The sequence below is a fragment of the Pelodiscus sinensis genome, chromosome 3, assembly GCF_049634645.1.
Source record: "Pelodiscus sinensis isolate JC-2024 chromosome 3, ASM4963464v1, whole genome shotgun sequence".
Taxonomy (NCBI): domain Eukaryota; kingdom Metazoa; phylum Chordata; order Testudines; family Trionychidae; genus Pelodiscus; species Pelodiscus sinensis.
Window position 1 is genome coordinate 199420810 of NC_134713.1, and position 15416 is coordinate 199436225.

At 59.3% G+C, this 15416-nt stretch overlaps 1 protein-coding gene across 4 annotated transcripts in view; it reads left to right on the forward strand.

Annotated features, from left to right (window-relative positions):
• Positions 1-15416, forward strand: part of MERTK (MER proto-oncogene, tyrosine kinase) — a 57414-nt gene that overhangs the window by 13034 nt on the left and 28964 nt on the right. For all 4 annotated transcript variants that reach the window (XM_075925888.1, XM_075925889.1, XM_075925890.1 and 1 more), the window contains 3 exons: positions 7418-7504; positions 9820-9935; positions 14602-14785. In XM_075925888.1, coding sequence (XP_075782003.1) covers positions 7418-7504; positions 9820-9935; positions 14602-14785 — 387 coding nt within the window. The remainder of the gene's footprint in view (positions 1-7417; positions 7505-9819; positions 9936-14601; positions 14786-15416) is intronic.

Here is a 15416-nt window from a genome sequence, read left to right on the forward strand (position 1 = left end):
ACCCCCCGCTCTCCCCTGGCCAGCCCCGCTCCCCCCCCGATCTCCCCTGGCCAGCCCCGCTCCCCTCGACCCCCTCACGGCCAGCCCCGCTCCCCTCCCCCGATCTCCCCTGGCCAGTCCCGCTCCCCTCGACCCCCTCACGGCCAGCCCCGCTCCCCCCCCCCCGATCTCCCCTGGCCAGCCCTGCTCCCCCCCCAATCTCCCCTCCCTCCCGCTCTCTCCTGGCCAGCCCCGCTCCCCCCCCCCCCCGCTCTCCCCTGGCCAGCCCTGCTCTCCCCCAATCTCCCCTCCCCCCTGCTCTCCCCTGGCCAGCCCCACTCCCCTCCCCTGGCCAGCCCCACTCCCCCCCCCGCTCTCCCCTGGCCAGCCCTGCTCTCCCCCAATCTCCCCTCCCCCCCACTCTCCTCTGGCCAGCCCCACTCCCCCCCCCCCCCAATCTCCCCTCCCCCCCGAACTCCCCTGGCCAGCCCCACTCCCCTCGACCCCCTCATGGCCAGCCCCGCTCACCCCCCGATTTCCTCTGGCCAGCCCCGCTCCCCCCCCCATCTCCTCCAGCCAGCCCCACTCTCTCCCCCCCGCCCCAATCTTCCCTGGCCAGCCCCGCTTCCCCCACCCCCTCCAGCCAGCCCCACTCCCCGCCGACCAGTTCTCCCCCCCCCCAGCCGCCCCACTCCTCCAGCCCCCTCCAGACCAGCCCTGCTTCCCTTGGGCTGGTTTCCCCACCCCCATCTCTCCCAGGTAGCCCCGTTCCCCCCAACCTCCACTCCCCTCCTGGCGGGCCTGCCCCCCCCCCGCTCTGATCTGTGTCCTAATGGGAGGTGTGTGGCGTGTTGAACGAGGAGCTGGTGTTGGCTGGGGAGGTTTGTTTGGGTGCCCACGAGGGGGCGTCTCATTGCAGAATTAGCCCAGCCTCTTCCCGGGGTGTAGCGCTTCCCCGGCCCATCCACACGCAAGCCGCTGGCTGCTTCCGGCCCAGGCAGGGCAGTCGGCTCCAGCCCCTGTGAGGCTGTAAGCCGCTCCCTTTGCAGTGAGGAAGCCCAGGTGAGCCCAGCACCAGCCTGGACCCTGGCACCAGAGCGTGGTTTGCAGCACGCCCGTTCGCACCCGGCTAGGCTGGCTCCGGGCTGCCAGTGGCCATTGCTAACACTGCCGTGAAGCCGTTCGCCCAGTCACCTGAACTGGCTTTCACCGCGGCGCGTGGCGGGGAGAGGAGGGAAGTTCCAGCGCTCGTCTGGGACCCCCCCCCCCCGATGTGAACAATGTCACGGCTCCGCTACCTCGCCAGCGCCAAGGGGCAGGCGCGTGGGTGGGCTGGGAAGTCAAGGCAGAAGAGTTCTAAACGTCTCCGCTGGTTCTGCCCGCGTCACGCTGCCACCCGCTTTCTCAGGCTTCCCGAGGCCTCTTCAGAGTCTAGGCCAGGCAGAAGTGGGCTCCGACGTGCTTCGTTATCCTAAACGAGCAGCGCGGGAAGCAAGCTCGGGGCTGTTCCGCAGGGGCGCAGATTCGCCACTTGTACTGGGAGAGTTTTCGTGCTCCTTGGGGCTGGGCCCGGAAAAACGCGTTGCCTTGAGCCGGAAAAGCCCGGGGCTTCTGGGGGGAGGTACGCTGCCGCCCCATGCTCCCATGCCCCTCACGGACCCCCGCGGGAAATCTGAGCATGTGGGGAAGCCCGTGGGGGCTGGCGGAGCGGGGGCTGTGTGTATCCCAGCATCTGTGCAGGTCTTGCGACGTTTGCTGGCTCAGGAGGTCAAGCTGCTCCGCTGTGCCCCGGAGGGTCAGGCTTTGCCGTCTGTGCAACGAAGAGGGGGAGACTCGCCGGGTGTCCTGCCCCTCGTGCTGGAAGGAGAATGCGGCCCCTAGACTATAGCGGGGGGGGGGGGGCTCCCAGGGACCCCTGCATGGGCAACGCTCCTTCCTCCTCCCTTCCTGGTCACGTTCTCTCCTCCTCGTGGCTCCCCCCCATGTCCGCCTGGCAGTCGCCTGCGGCCCCCTTGCTGCTCCGGGGCAGGGCGATGCTCAGGCCTGCTGCTCTCAGCTCTGTGCTTGTGGGTTTTGCACGCCCCTGGGAGCTTGGCCTCTCGCCTGGCTGCCCAGTGTCTCAGGGTGGGGAGGGGCTCGTTCTGGGAGAAGAGCCAGTGGTCAGGCTTGCTGCATGCCCGGGGAGCTGCGTGGGACACAGACTCCCCCGCCGGCAGAGTCGGGCAGGCACACTGGGCCGCGGGCGGATGCTCGCTCGGCCGAGCGGACGGGATGCTTGTGGTACCCTGCGGGACGGGGGGCAGGGGCTGTCTCTCCTCGCTGGGAGATACAGCTCGGCTCTGGGCACCTGAAGAAAGGGGCTGGATTTGGGGCTTTCAGCTGGGTTCAGTTTAGGGCTGGAAATGTCTCCCCTCCGCCATGGACAGCCCGCTCAGCCGGCCGCCCCAGGAAGCTGCATGCACTGTCTGTGGAGGAGGCTGGTGCTGCTAAGCAAAGGCAGGTCTTGGGGCAAACGGGAAGTCAGCGGGTGCCTCTAGCTCTGCTTTTGGGGCTTCCCAGAGTCTGTTCCCCTGCCGGCCCATGCAGCAGTTTCCTTAGGGTGTGTCTACAGTGCACCTAGCCCCCGTGGGTGGGCCAAGTCAGCTGACTCTGGCTCGTGGGCTTATAAAAGTGCTGTGTAGACATCCTGGGCGGGCGGAAAGGAAACGAAACGGGGAAGTGAAAGCGGCATTCCCTGCGTGGTAGCGGGTATCTCCTGTCCTCCAGGGGCTGGATCCAGTGCTCTCTTGGGCTGGCCCGTGTGGGAGCTGGGTGTGGTGCGCTCAGCCAGTCAGTGCCTTGGGCAATCTGGGAGAGTTGCCTTGGGCGCACGACCGCAGCAGACCTGGGGCTGGAATTTCCCTGGGTCACTGGCAGCCAGTGCAGGCTAGTGCAGCTATGGGATGCAAGTGCGACTCCCCCAACTGGTGTTGAGTGCTCCTGGGCTGCAGCCAAGGATCGGGGCCCCGTTCCTCCCCCCACCCCGTTTTAGCTCTGCCCAGACCCATCGCTCCGTGGGGACGAGTGTCAGCACGTGGCGGGCTGGCCTGAGGCTGGAGTTTCACCGGGGGGGGGGGGGGTGTTTTTTGCTGAGCTCTCCCCCAGTTTCTCTGTGCTGGGACCCTGGAGAGAGAGAAGGAATGGGGCTGTAGAAGATCCTTAGATCTGCATGGAGGGGAATGAGACCCGAGACCCCAGGAGGAGCAAGGGAGAGAGAGGTCCCAGTGCAACTGACCTCATGCCCGTCAGTGATGGAAAATCCAGGCGCATTTTGCCATGAAAGAGCAAAAAGGGGGGGTTGCTTGGCTTGCTCCCCTCTGTGTATGTGATATGCCATAGCTGGCACGCCTTGGGCTCCAGAGGGGGTTAAAAAGGCAGTGAAAGTTGGAAGATCTGACTCATCCCTTCTGCATTTTCTGTCTATTTGGCAACTCTGGGGTTGTTGGCTTTTTTTCTCCACACAAGTCACCCTAGTGGCATCAAAGGGACAACTTGCATGAGCATGGGCAGCTTGGCTGAGCAAGGGTTCAGTGTAAGCCCTTGACCCCTGCGATTACAGCCTAGAAAACGAGACGGTGAAAATACACCCTCTTTCCCAAGGTGTTCTGAAGCAGTGCTCTTTGGGAAGAACACCCCCAGCCCTGCCAAGCAGGCAGGGTTGACGTATAAGGGCTGCTGCCATGGCTCCGTCCCCACTCTGGCACGATGAATGCAGAAGTGGGGGCCCGCAAAAGTACCCCAAAACCTTATCGTCCCAGGCTTTGGTAAAACACTTGCCCCCAAAATCTGAACAACCTAGATTTGGAGGGTAAAACTCCGCTGCCACCACCTAAGTAATGATAAGAAAATCAGCGGGGAGATATCACTTGGGAAATCTCACCCCTACAGTACAAACCAGGACACAAAAATTAACCAATACCAGGTTAATAAAAAGAAAAAAGAAAGAACTTCTATTATCACTACAATATACTTGCTGCCAGCATAATGACTAGATTGTAAAGAAGTATACTCATAGGGAATTCCACCATGGGCCCAAACTTAGTTGCAAAAGAGAGAAAACCCCATTTTAAATGCACAGACACCAGATCCCATTTCCCAAACCATAAAACAATAAAACCTAACGGGTTTATCTAAACTTTACCCTACTTACAGCGGAGTGAAGAGTCTATTCTTAGAGGGAGACGTTCTGTCTGACTCCCTCAGTAGCGAGAAACTGCCCAGGACAAAGGAGAGGAAGAAACCAAAAATTCCTTTGTCCCAGTTTGAAATTCCTACCTACATTCCTATTGGCCAACTCTACCTGGGTTAGGTATAGTTAACCCCTTAGTCCCCATGCTGCTGGCCATCTCTCATGCTTATGACAGCTGCCTTGTTTTTATGGGGTTTTAATTACAAACGGGAAACCTTCCAAGATGTGTATAAGTAAGTAAATCCAGGAGTAATCCTGCTCCCCATTAAACAACCCTGGAGTATTGTACCAAGCTTTCTGTAACAGCGTGAGAACAACAGGCGGGTGTATAAGGACCATCATCCACGACAGAGCATCAGCTGAAAAGTCTGAGCGGAGGAGAGAAAGCTGGAAACGACACCCGCATGCACACACAAACAGCCGAGTGCAAACCATTAAGTCCCACGGGTAAATGTCAGCTCGTGGGAAGCAAAGGCAGTTCGCGCTGACAAACACAGCTGTGCCCAAGGCTTGGGGGAGCTATCGGCGCTCGTAGAACCTGTTCTTTGTCTCAGTAGAAGGTGGGTGGACTTTGCTGTCAGCGAGTCGCCTGCGTGTGCTCTCCGGGTGCTGTCCCAGCCCTGCGCAAGCTGTTGGTTCAGCGGCCCTCGTCAGCGCTACCCAGAAAGAACCACCTCCGGCGTGGTTCAGTGACAGAGGCCCTTGGTCAAGTTTGCCCTGGCTGCAGTTACGGGCACGCTAGCATAAGTGCCCAGTGGCAGGGACTCCGTCGGGTCCACAGCGGGACTTTCTGCTGCCCCTCAGCCCCACAAAGGGTGAAGCCGAGGAGTCCCACTATGTGTAGACTGAGACAAACAACTTCCGTTCCACCTGACGCATTTCAGGGCGCCTGCTTGTTCCCTCCCGTTGTATTGTGTTCCAGGTGTCTTGGGCAAAATACCCTCTTATCTGGTGTTAGCGGAGGGTGTCCCTGAGTTAATCTTCTGTGGCATTTACCCCGTATCTGCTGCATCTCAGGAGTGCCGGTGTTTTAGCCATGCTAGCAGTGCTGCTGCCAAGGTCACGTATCAGGCTCTGAGCTTGTAAACATCTGTGTTAATATGCGGCCTGACTTGGGTTCACAGCCCCTGGCTCAGGCCTCGGATCTTGCACAGGCCCTGTGCTCGAGATGTGTGTGCACTCGCTCCCCCTACATACTTTAGGATGCCCATATGGTAATTAGAGTAGAGTCGTTAGGCTGTCGTTAAAGCGCAGGTCTGATTATCGATAGCTGGCATTGCCCCTAATTCGTGTAACCGGAAGCTGTCCTGCATTGCTCCTCACTGGCCCTTGGATCTCCTGGCCCATTGTCTCCATGGTAACCAGCCGGGAATTACGGGGCCTGCGGAAATGCCATACTTCCACCTCAGCTTTGTAGCTGTCAGAGAAGCCGTGGGATGCTGGGAAGCGCTCTGTGCATCCGGACAGGACTGGGAATTCCAGACGTCTCAGGCTCTTCCCCAGACGGCAGGCCCAGTGCTAGAACCGGTGGCAGTGAGTCGGAAGAACAGATCTGTAATGTGGCTAAGCTCCTCCTTAGCCTTTGTGGGCTCGGTGCTTTCAGGCGGATGACTTGCCCCAGAGGCTCACCGCAGCCCTCAGTTGAGACACAGGGCTGCTCTCATCACTGGCCAGCCTGGGGAAAAGAGGGGAAACTTCCGAGTCTCTGTGGCCCCTCCAGGTAGTATGGAGTAGGACAAGCCCTAGCACCAAAACCAGTCTCTTCCTAATCCTGAAATGGGGAGCTGGTGTGGGGGGCACCATCTTCGCTGGGACCCTGTAATAGCAGCTGTCTGTGATGTTCCTAGTCACAGCTGCGTGAAAACTAAACATCCCTGGGCCACTTCCCCAGCACCTTCCTTACTGCAGATTATTCCTGCTGGTACCCACTTGCACTTTCTCCTCCCAGTCTCTCCCCCACACTCACTCCCATCAGCTCCTTCCTCACACACTGAGCAAACAGAAGGGAAGCCTTTTCAACTGGTTCTCAATTGCCCAGGTGTTCTGATTAACTTGTCCCCTTGACTCTGACAGCCTTCTAATTGGTTCCAGGTGTTTTAATTGGCCTGATTACTCTGAGTGATTCTAGACCTTTCCTGCTGGTTCTGGGTTAGCTTTTGCTAGTTTACCCTGGGAAAAGGGATCTATTTAATCTGGGGCCTCCAGCTCTCTCCTGTATCCCTCTGGGCCTGATCCTGGCACAGTAACTACACTCTAGTTCATGGCCATGTCATCTGATGTAAGTCTAACGAGGGCAATACTCATTAGGACAGCCAGCATTAAGACCTTGCTCATATGACAGTACAGGGGAATTGAGTGAAATCGAGATACCCAGCCGAGAGACACAGCGGATTTTATCCATCATCGGAATGAGCTGTGTCCTCTGCAGCGTTGCTAGCTCTTATTTTCCACTCTGGCAGAGTGAGCCCTGGTCTTTGAATGGATTCGGTGAGTGGGGAGTGGAGGGAATGAGGGAGAATAGCGAGAGGTGGAGAAAGACGCGAGTACTGTAGATTTAGCCAGCTGGGGCGATGAGCCAGCTGAACGGAGTTACGTCTCCAGAAGAGGTGAAGGTGAACCAGATCCAGACAACTTGCTGGTTTGTCTCCCTGTGCGCCAGATGCTGGGAATGGGCGACAGGGGAGGGGTCGCGAGATGGGGTGTCTGGTGTGTATGTAACTTAGGAGCAGAGATGCTCCGGATCCACGCCCTTCAAGCAGCAGAGAACACTCTCAGGTTCTCTGCTGTTTAGTTAAATTACTGGCGTGAACCCCTGGCCCGGCTGAAGTCAGCAGGGGTCTGGCATAGGCTTTGACACCATGCTCGTCCTTGTAGTATCCGAGTGCCTGGGTTCAACGTGCTCCCCTTCTGCTTACCGTGCTGCTTGTGCAAAAGTGCAGCGTTCGGCAGATGTGAAGTGGTTCGTGCAAAACCAGCTCATTCGTGTCCATAGGAAAAGAAAAGAACTTTGTGAAAACACAAGCTGCAAAGCCTCCCCTTCAATTCTCTTCCTCGGGTGCGGGCGATCAGACAGGACTGGGATCTTTGTGCGGTGAATGGAATTAAATGAGCTTGAAATACAGGGTAGTGAAAGGACTTCCCTTTGTCCCACTAATGTTCCCCACCGCCTTGCCACTGACCCATTACAGGATTGATTTCTTCCGACTGCAGGTCTTAACGAAACTGCCGTGTTCAGCTGTGAGGCTCACAACAGCAAAGGACTCACTACATCAAACGAAGTGCAGATCAACGTAAAAGGTAAGCGGTGTACATGGCGTCTGTCCTCCTACAGCTGCTAAGGTCTGTGCCCAGCAAGCTGTCCATGGTTCCCGGCTGACCACGCGTGGCAGTGAGACTGTGGAATGAGGTTATTGCTAGAGTTGGCTGGGAATTTTTTGGACAGCACATTTTTCATTGGAAGAAGCTGATGTATCAAAATCAAAGCTGTTGACAGAAAGGGTCCGTGTCAGTCTGTTTGGGAAAAACCTTGGAAAACAAAGTTTCAGAATCCCCCAAAGATGCCGTTTCGACATTTTACAAACCCAAGTGCGATCGTTCCGGTTGGAACGACGTTTTGTCCTAAAATTTGAAAGTTGATTCATAGTTTTAAAAAAGCTAAGAACAGTAAACGTCCGAGGAAGACTCCTTTCACAATGATCTCAGGGTCTCAGTTGACCTGATCTGATATTTTGCATTTTTGGTTGGTGCCAATTTTCAAGATTGAGTTTTCGTTTGCATTTGGGAGGGAACGTTTTCAGAAATTCTTGCCGGGCAGGAGAGCTGTTTCCTGCCCAGCTCTGGGTAGGGCATTGGCAGTTCTGCTCCACCGCTGGGCTCAAACCTTCGCACCCAGGCAGTGGCTGCATCCTGCCGGTTGCATTGCGGGGGAGAGCAGGGCTTTGCTCCCAGCCCTGAGAACTAGATGCACCAAACCCACCGACATGATAAGATTCACGGGGGAATCTAAAGCACCGGAGAGGTGGGTAGACTGTCTCTGCAGCTTGGTCCGAGTCTCTGCTCTCCACAGCAGAGCATGTTGCCTTCTCCTCCCGCTCTGTCCGCTGTGGCAGCCACCCCCCTACCGATTATGTCCACAACGCGAACGCCCGTGCAGCGGGGGGCCCCCACCGCGACTCTGCCGGCAGGAAGGCTGGGGGTCTGCAGGGCCGTGACTGGGGAGCAAGCACCCGAGAGCTTATGTGAAAGCAGAGCTGTCAAACCGAGAGGGGATTTCTGAAGGGCCGCGTAATTTCCTTCCTTTTCCCGCCAGCCAGCCTCCGCCTTTCCCTAGGAAGTGATGGGAATTCCCCAGTGGGAGCCACGCAGGCAGCCAAGGGAGCATTCCCCTGAGATGTGCCGTGTGCTCCCAGCTGGGGCAGAGCGTGTGCAGGCAGCCCCAGGAACGGGGGAGGCGCCCAGCTGCGTTCTGCCTGTCACGCGGAGTTTGTGTCCAGTGCTCCTGAAAGTTGGCGGGACCAGGGCCTGGCCAGCAGCACCTGCCCCGGAGGCCAGGGGAAGGGGAGAGTGCATGGAGCAGGCACCCCGCATGGAGGGCTGGGCCCCATGTCTTCCTTTGGCTTACCTGCCCATGGGGGTGTTTTAAAGCAAGGCGGGCCTGTTCCCAGTCCGCGGCTCACTGCTGGCACTGGGAGGCATCCCGAGATGGAAGTAAGTTGTCTGCATTGCCTGGTGAGCGCTGCGCGTGGCCCCTGACCTGTCCTGCCTGCCGGGGCCGCGGTGATGGGCTGAGCAGGTGGTCTGGGGTCTAGCTGCATCCCCTGTCCCTCAACAGGCAGCTTTCTCCCTCCCCCTCCTCCGAGAGAGCCCCTATGCCATCCCAGCCAACCTCCCCCCACTTCTGAGCCCCGTGCCCACGAAAAGTGGCATGTTTCTGATGGTCCCTGAGGGTACGTCTGCCCAGACCGCAGCCGCCTGCCTGGGCTCGCGATAGAGGCCGGCCCGGGGCGCCGACTGGCCCTTGGCACTCGGCTCAACCCAGCTGTGCGTCTGAGTTCAGAGGGGGCCACGGCAAGAGGCAGGAGATCCCTGGCCAGGGAGAGCAGCGCTCCGGGGCAAAGGGGCCGAGCGCAGCCTGTGAAACCAGTGCCGCCCCTTTGACGCCCTGGCACCGAGCTCCTGCTGCTCCTCGCGCCCCGGCAGGGTCTGAGCGCCCGAGCTCTTGCCGAGCGACCACGCTGCAGAGACGCCTGTCTGCGTGGGGCAGCCACGCATGCCACAGGGCGCTCGCCAGAGCACGCCCCCCAGCGGCACAGCTGCTAGCGCGTGGAGACACGGCGGGGGCACCCCACAAGTTCCAGATGTGCGGGTTCAAATGGCACCGGCCTTCCGGGCGAGCTCCCGGCCGCGGGGGGGCGCCCGCAGGTTCCCCACATGCCTTGCTCCCCACTCTGCTGCTGCTCCCCGGCCCAGCCCCACAGCCCTGCTGCCCAGAGGAAGGCCTGGCTTTCTCCACTTGGGCCGCCGTTGCCATGGCGCTGAATTCCGCGCCCAGGCAGGTCCGACAGAGCTTGCGCATGCGGGTCAGAGCTGACGGGGCCGGCTTTCTCACGCAGGCGCTCCAGCCGCGCCGGCCGACGTGCGTGTCCAGAACAGAACAGCTCATGGCTTCGTGGTGTCCTGGGTGCCAGGCTTCGATGGCTATTCGCCTCTGCACAGCTGCCGCCTCCAGGTAAGCCACTCAAGCCGCTTGGGAGGGTGCAGACCGCTAGTCGGCCGTGCCACGCCCGCCTCTCCCTCACGCTCCAGCACAAGCCGGGAGCCCCGCTGAAGCTCAGGTAAGTCACCGAGAGGAGCCTCGAGCCCGCGGCGTGTTGGAGAAATAAGAACACAAGCGCTGACTGCACCAGGGCGGGGATGCCTCGCTGGACCAGCCAAACTGGGCCATGCGTGTGCAGAGCAGCTGGCCGGCCGGGTGCCCTTGCACATTGCTGAGCTGGTGGTCTGGGGTCCCAGAAGAGTCAAGGCCCTGGCGGGGGTCAGGATGTCGAAGCCATGAGGTTCCTGCTGGCCAGACACCTGCGGCTTGGCAGAGTTGGGGCGTCTCAGAGCTGTGTCACGGAGAAGGGGCAGAAAGGGGCTAGGGACACCCAGTGCATGCGGTCCCGGCTGATTACCCGTCGATGGACCTAGCCGCCAGGAGCGTGCCTCGTTCTCTTCCGATGCGGCGCCACAGGCCGTCGGTGCGCTGTGCGAAGGCGTATTTCCTTCTCTGTGCTTTAAACCCGCTGCCTGGTTCACTGGGTGACCCCTGGTTCTAGTGTCGCGTGAGGGGTAGCTAACACTTCCCTAGTCGCCTTCCCCGCACCAGTCGTGATTTTGTAGCTCTCCGCCGTACCTTCCCTTCGTCGCCTCGTTCCTAAGCTGAGCAATCCCTCTCCTAGGAATCTCTCCTCGCATCCCGGATCATTTGTCTTGCCCTTTTCTGCACCTTTTCCAATTTCAGTGCATCTTTTTTGGGAGGGGGCGACCAGAACTGCCCACGGTATTCAGGGGGTGGGTGTATCATGGATTTGCACAGAGGCAATATGATATTTACTGTCGTCTTATCCCTCCCTGTCCTAACTGCTGCTACATTATTAGCTCTTTGGACGGCTGCTGCACATTGAGTGGATGTTAGGGATGTAAAATCCTGTTTAATCAGTCACCCAGTTGGACGTCATGGTTAACCGGTTAACTGATTAAGCGGGATCCTGGTTACCAGTAAGCATCACCCAGGAAGAGTGACCGGTTACCCGTTAAGTATCAGAGGGGTAGCCGTGTTAGTCTGGATCTGCAGTAGTCACAAGGAGTCCTGTGGCACCTTACAGACTCACAGATGTGTTGGAGCAGAAGCTTTCGTGTCACGTCATGCATCTGACAAAGTGGGTCTTTGCCCACGAAAGCTTGTGCTCCAATACATCTGTGAGTCTCTAAGGTGCCACAGGACTCCTCGCCGCAGTTACCCGTTCACGCCCCTGGTGGATGTTTGCAAAGAGCTACCCGCAGTAATTCCAAGTTCTCTCTTCCGTGGTCATTTAGACCCCATCGTTTTATGTGCCTCGTTGGGATTATGGTCTCCAAAGTGCACGACTTTGCCCTTATCGACCCTGAATTTCATCTGCCGTTTTGTTGCCCAGTTTCATACGATCCATTTGGGACTTTAGCAGCCCCCTTTGGACTTAGCTATTTTAATAATTTTGTATCCTCTCCAAGCTTTCCTGCCTGCCTGTTTACCCCCGTCCCCGCTCGTGAGCGAGCATTTCCACCGAGGCGGTGCAGACGCTGCAAGAGGATTGTGTTGCGTTCGGAGCTCTCCCATTTCATATGCCGACTATGCTCATTAAAAGCAAAATTAAGCTTCCCACGTATCCCCAGGGAGATTCAAAGACCGGCAGCGCTCTGCTCTTAGCACTCTGCTGGCCGTCACAGGGCAGCTGTTTCCTGATCGACGACGGAGTGCAGACATTCCTTGCTGTGTCGGTGCTTGGGGGTCACTCGTGTACAGAGCTCGCCTTGGAAGGCAAGGGGTGTCCCGGGCCCCTTCCGGGGGCCATGTAGCTATTGTTTGTAACAGGCTCATTGTTACCTTGATCAGAGTGAGAGTTTTACTGAATACTGATTGGCTGAGGGCAATGCCATGTGGCCAATCGCTAGCCACCGCTCTGTGCCCTGGCTGAGTCATTCTGAGCCCTTTGGTCGGCGGGGGGGGGGGGGGTGTAACGCCGACAGGTGGGACCGAACCGGGGACCCTGGAGCTTTGTGCATGAGCCTCCACCACTTGAGCTAGGATCCAGCTGGCTCCCAAGCAGACTCCCTCCCTCCCTGTAAGTGGGGTGGGTGCCGCCCCATGGGACAGTGCCCCACCCCCAGTCGGTGTGCGGGTTACACGGGCATCTCTGGAAGCTCGTTTCAAAGGCTGCATCCTGCCCGAAGGGCGCGGCGGTGGCTAAAACGGGGTGAGGATGAAAAGCCGCCTGGCCCAGGCGTGGTCCAGAGGCAGCGTGAGGCGAGCCGGGGCTTGGGTGGGTATCCCAGAGTGGGCAGGTGGCAGCTTTAGCATTCTTTGCATGCCCGAGTCACAGCTCTGATAGCACCTGGCCTGCCGATGAGCTAAACTTCCGAACCACGTACAGAATAAAACCAGTGAGTAAGACCCGGCTTCCTGCTACCGGCTCTTGGTCACGCTCACCGTCTCCGGGGCCGAGGGACACCCCATCTGACATTCCCATAACCCCCACGTCTGAGGGATGCTGAAAGTGAAAGGCCTGCCCCGGCCTTTTCCCTGGCGCTGGAACATTCACATTCCAGTCCTGCTGAAGCGCAGGAAGCAGGGTGGAGCGGCAAAGAATTTCCTGTGAGTTAACCTACGTGACCCGCCACAGGGAAATACCCTTTGAAATCTGAAAACACGATGTGATTCCTGGGAAGAGCCATGGTGTGACTCAGCCACTGTACTTGCTCCACGGCCTGGCTCCGGTCAAGCCATCATGCTAATTGGGTCATTCATTCTCCACCACGCAAGCGATAGCAACGGACGCTCCCTTGCTCCAGCGATCCCTTCCTTCCCAGTGATCCGGCCAACTGCCCCACTCTGGAAGGAGCTGAGCGGGTTCAGGTGGATTTGAATTGAGAATTGTGACCCTGTCCACCTGTATTTTAGGAATCCATTTGCACCGTGGTTTGGTGGCTGATGATGCATCCAGATACCCTGATCTCAGCCTTCGCTGGAGTAATATTGCTAAGGGTTTGCTTAGTGAACCAAGTTCTGGCCAGGGACCTGCCCAGCCACCTCCCGCTGGCACCAGTAGGAGTTACCGACTTGTCTTGAAGGTGGCACTGGGCCCTCTGTTTTCCGCACGGGTTCTCCCCCAAAGAAGGGTGTGTCATGGCCCTCCTCCCCTTGTTACACGAGTCCCTGGGCCGGGCTGGCATCACCGTGGCCAGGCCTGGGAGCAGTCTGCGGGAACATCGCTGCAGGCACCTCGCTCCTAGGGACGCCGCTGTGTGATGCAGGGTCGCCCCCGGAACGTCCAGGGACACGGGCCTCTGATGTCTGGGTTCAGAGTCGGTGAGCGTGGGACGGAGCCAGGGGCTTACAAGGATCCGATTCTCGTGCCGGTGCTTGGCTTGACGCCAGCTGTGAGCTACCGGTGAAGGGCCTGACTCTCTCCCGTGGGAAGAGCTGCAGTGCGGAGCGTGGCAATTCTGAAGCAAAGCGTGGGGCACGGGGTGCTGGTTTGCACGCAGGGGCCCAGTGCTGGGGGCTAATCTCTGGGCATAACTGGAAGGCTTGGGCTGCTCTCCGCGTGCATGTCCTCCCCCGGGCCTGGAGAGACTGTTTGCATTTTTAGCCCTGGCGCTTTCCCCGGGGAGGTTTCCCACCTGGCAAAGGCAGCACGTTAATCCAGCGAAGGGGGTACGTGCTTAGCGCCGTCCCCAGCACTAGTTGGGTTCGTGCTCTGGCTTCGGGCCGCTGTTGGACGTGAGAGGTGACATTTCACGCTGCGGGGGAGTTGCCAGAGGCCATCCCAGAGCTCCCGAAGGGGCACCCCAAAAGGCCGAGTCCGAATGCAGCTGAGTCAGAGCCGCGTAGGGATCTGATCGTTCGGTGGCTCCCATCTAATCTCAGGGCATCTAGTTCTCGTGACCGGCTGCTTTGTGGCCTGTCCTGCTTTCGCTGCCAGTGCTCCTTGGCTCTGAGCAATCCAGGGCAGGGAGACCATCTCATTAATACATCCGCCTGCCGCCGTCTGTGGCCTGCTTCCCGCGCAGTGCTGCAGAGCCCCCTCCCGGGGGCAGCGGGGGGCTTGCCAGGCACGAGGGAGCGTCTCTGGCGAGGCGGGTGCTGCAGTGCCCCTGGCTGAGTGTTTCGAGGGGGAAGTCAGCCCCAGGAGCCCTGGCACCGGGGCAGGCAGAGCAGCTGCGCATTTTACCACAGGTATTCGGTGTCCTCCTCCGAAATGAGAGCCCAGCGGCCCTGCAGGCCAGGGGCCCCTCGCCTCCGTTTACCAGGAGCTGGGGCTGGGCCCCGGGGGAGGGATCACGCGATGGTGAACGGGTCTGTCCCGTCCCTCTGGAGCCCTGGCACTGGTCGCTGTCGGGAGAGGGGTGCTGGGCTACATGGGCCTGAGTCTGACCCAGACGGGTGTTTTTACAGCAGGCGGCGTTTGGTGGAAGTCTTGGCCTTGCTGCCAGCCGTGAAACTTTCCCTGGTCTCCTCCCCCGTGTGGCCGAGCCGAGGAAAGGGGAAGGAGGGGAATTCTGGATCCCGGTCACGGACTGGAATTCCCAACGGGCCGGTGGCACGGCAGGCTCCAGCTGGCTCACCTGTGTCCCTGGTTTGCTTTTCAATTCAGGTCACAGAGGCGGATCCCCAGAGCAACGGCTCGTCTTGGACCTGGAACACCTCGGTGCCGCCTCATCTCCATCACCTGCAGCAGCTGCAGCCCCTGGCAGAGTACCGCATCCGGGTTTCCTGCAGGAATGAAATTGCCTGGTCTTCGTTCAGCCCCTGGATCCCGGCCAACACCACCGAGGGAGGTAGGGCAGGAGCAAGTAAGGCTGAGGACGGAGTCCTGGCCTGGATTGTTGAGATGAGCTTCGCGTGGCTCCTTGCTGAAAGCAGGGAGGGGTCAATTTGCTCAGAGGGCACTGAACATGCCGTGCCGGGGCCCAGGGGATGGGAGCTCCTTCCCGTGGTGGCCGGTGCTGGGAGGTGCAGCCGGCATGTGTGTGCACATGCTAGCTAGGACGGGTGGGCGGTGTGGGGGCTATGAAACACAGCTTTTGTTACGGCTTCTTCCAGCTCTTGGAAGCATGGGAGGGAAGCAAGCCAGGGGCTCTTCTCCCCGGCCGTGGTGCCTGCTGCTCGGCGGCCAAAGTGGGGAGCTTGCAGCTTGAAGACGTGGCGTGTTTTCCTTTTGACTCACTCCCCTGCCCGTGCCCCCCGCCCTCTGACAGCTGCGCTCGGAAGCACTGAAAACAGCCCCTAAGCCTGGGAGACGGAGGCCAGGCGCCAGTGCCGGGAAAGCCACCGGCTCCGTAGGGCTCTCCCGCCACGCGGTGGCCGGGCGGGCGCAGGGAATCTGAAAGCCAGGGCTGGTTGGACCGAGAGGCCTAGAGCGGGGGCTACTGAAAGAATTAGCCTGCGACCTTCCAAGAGCTCTGCCCA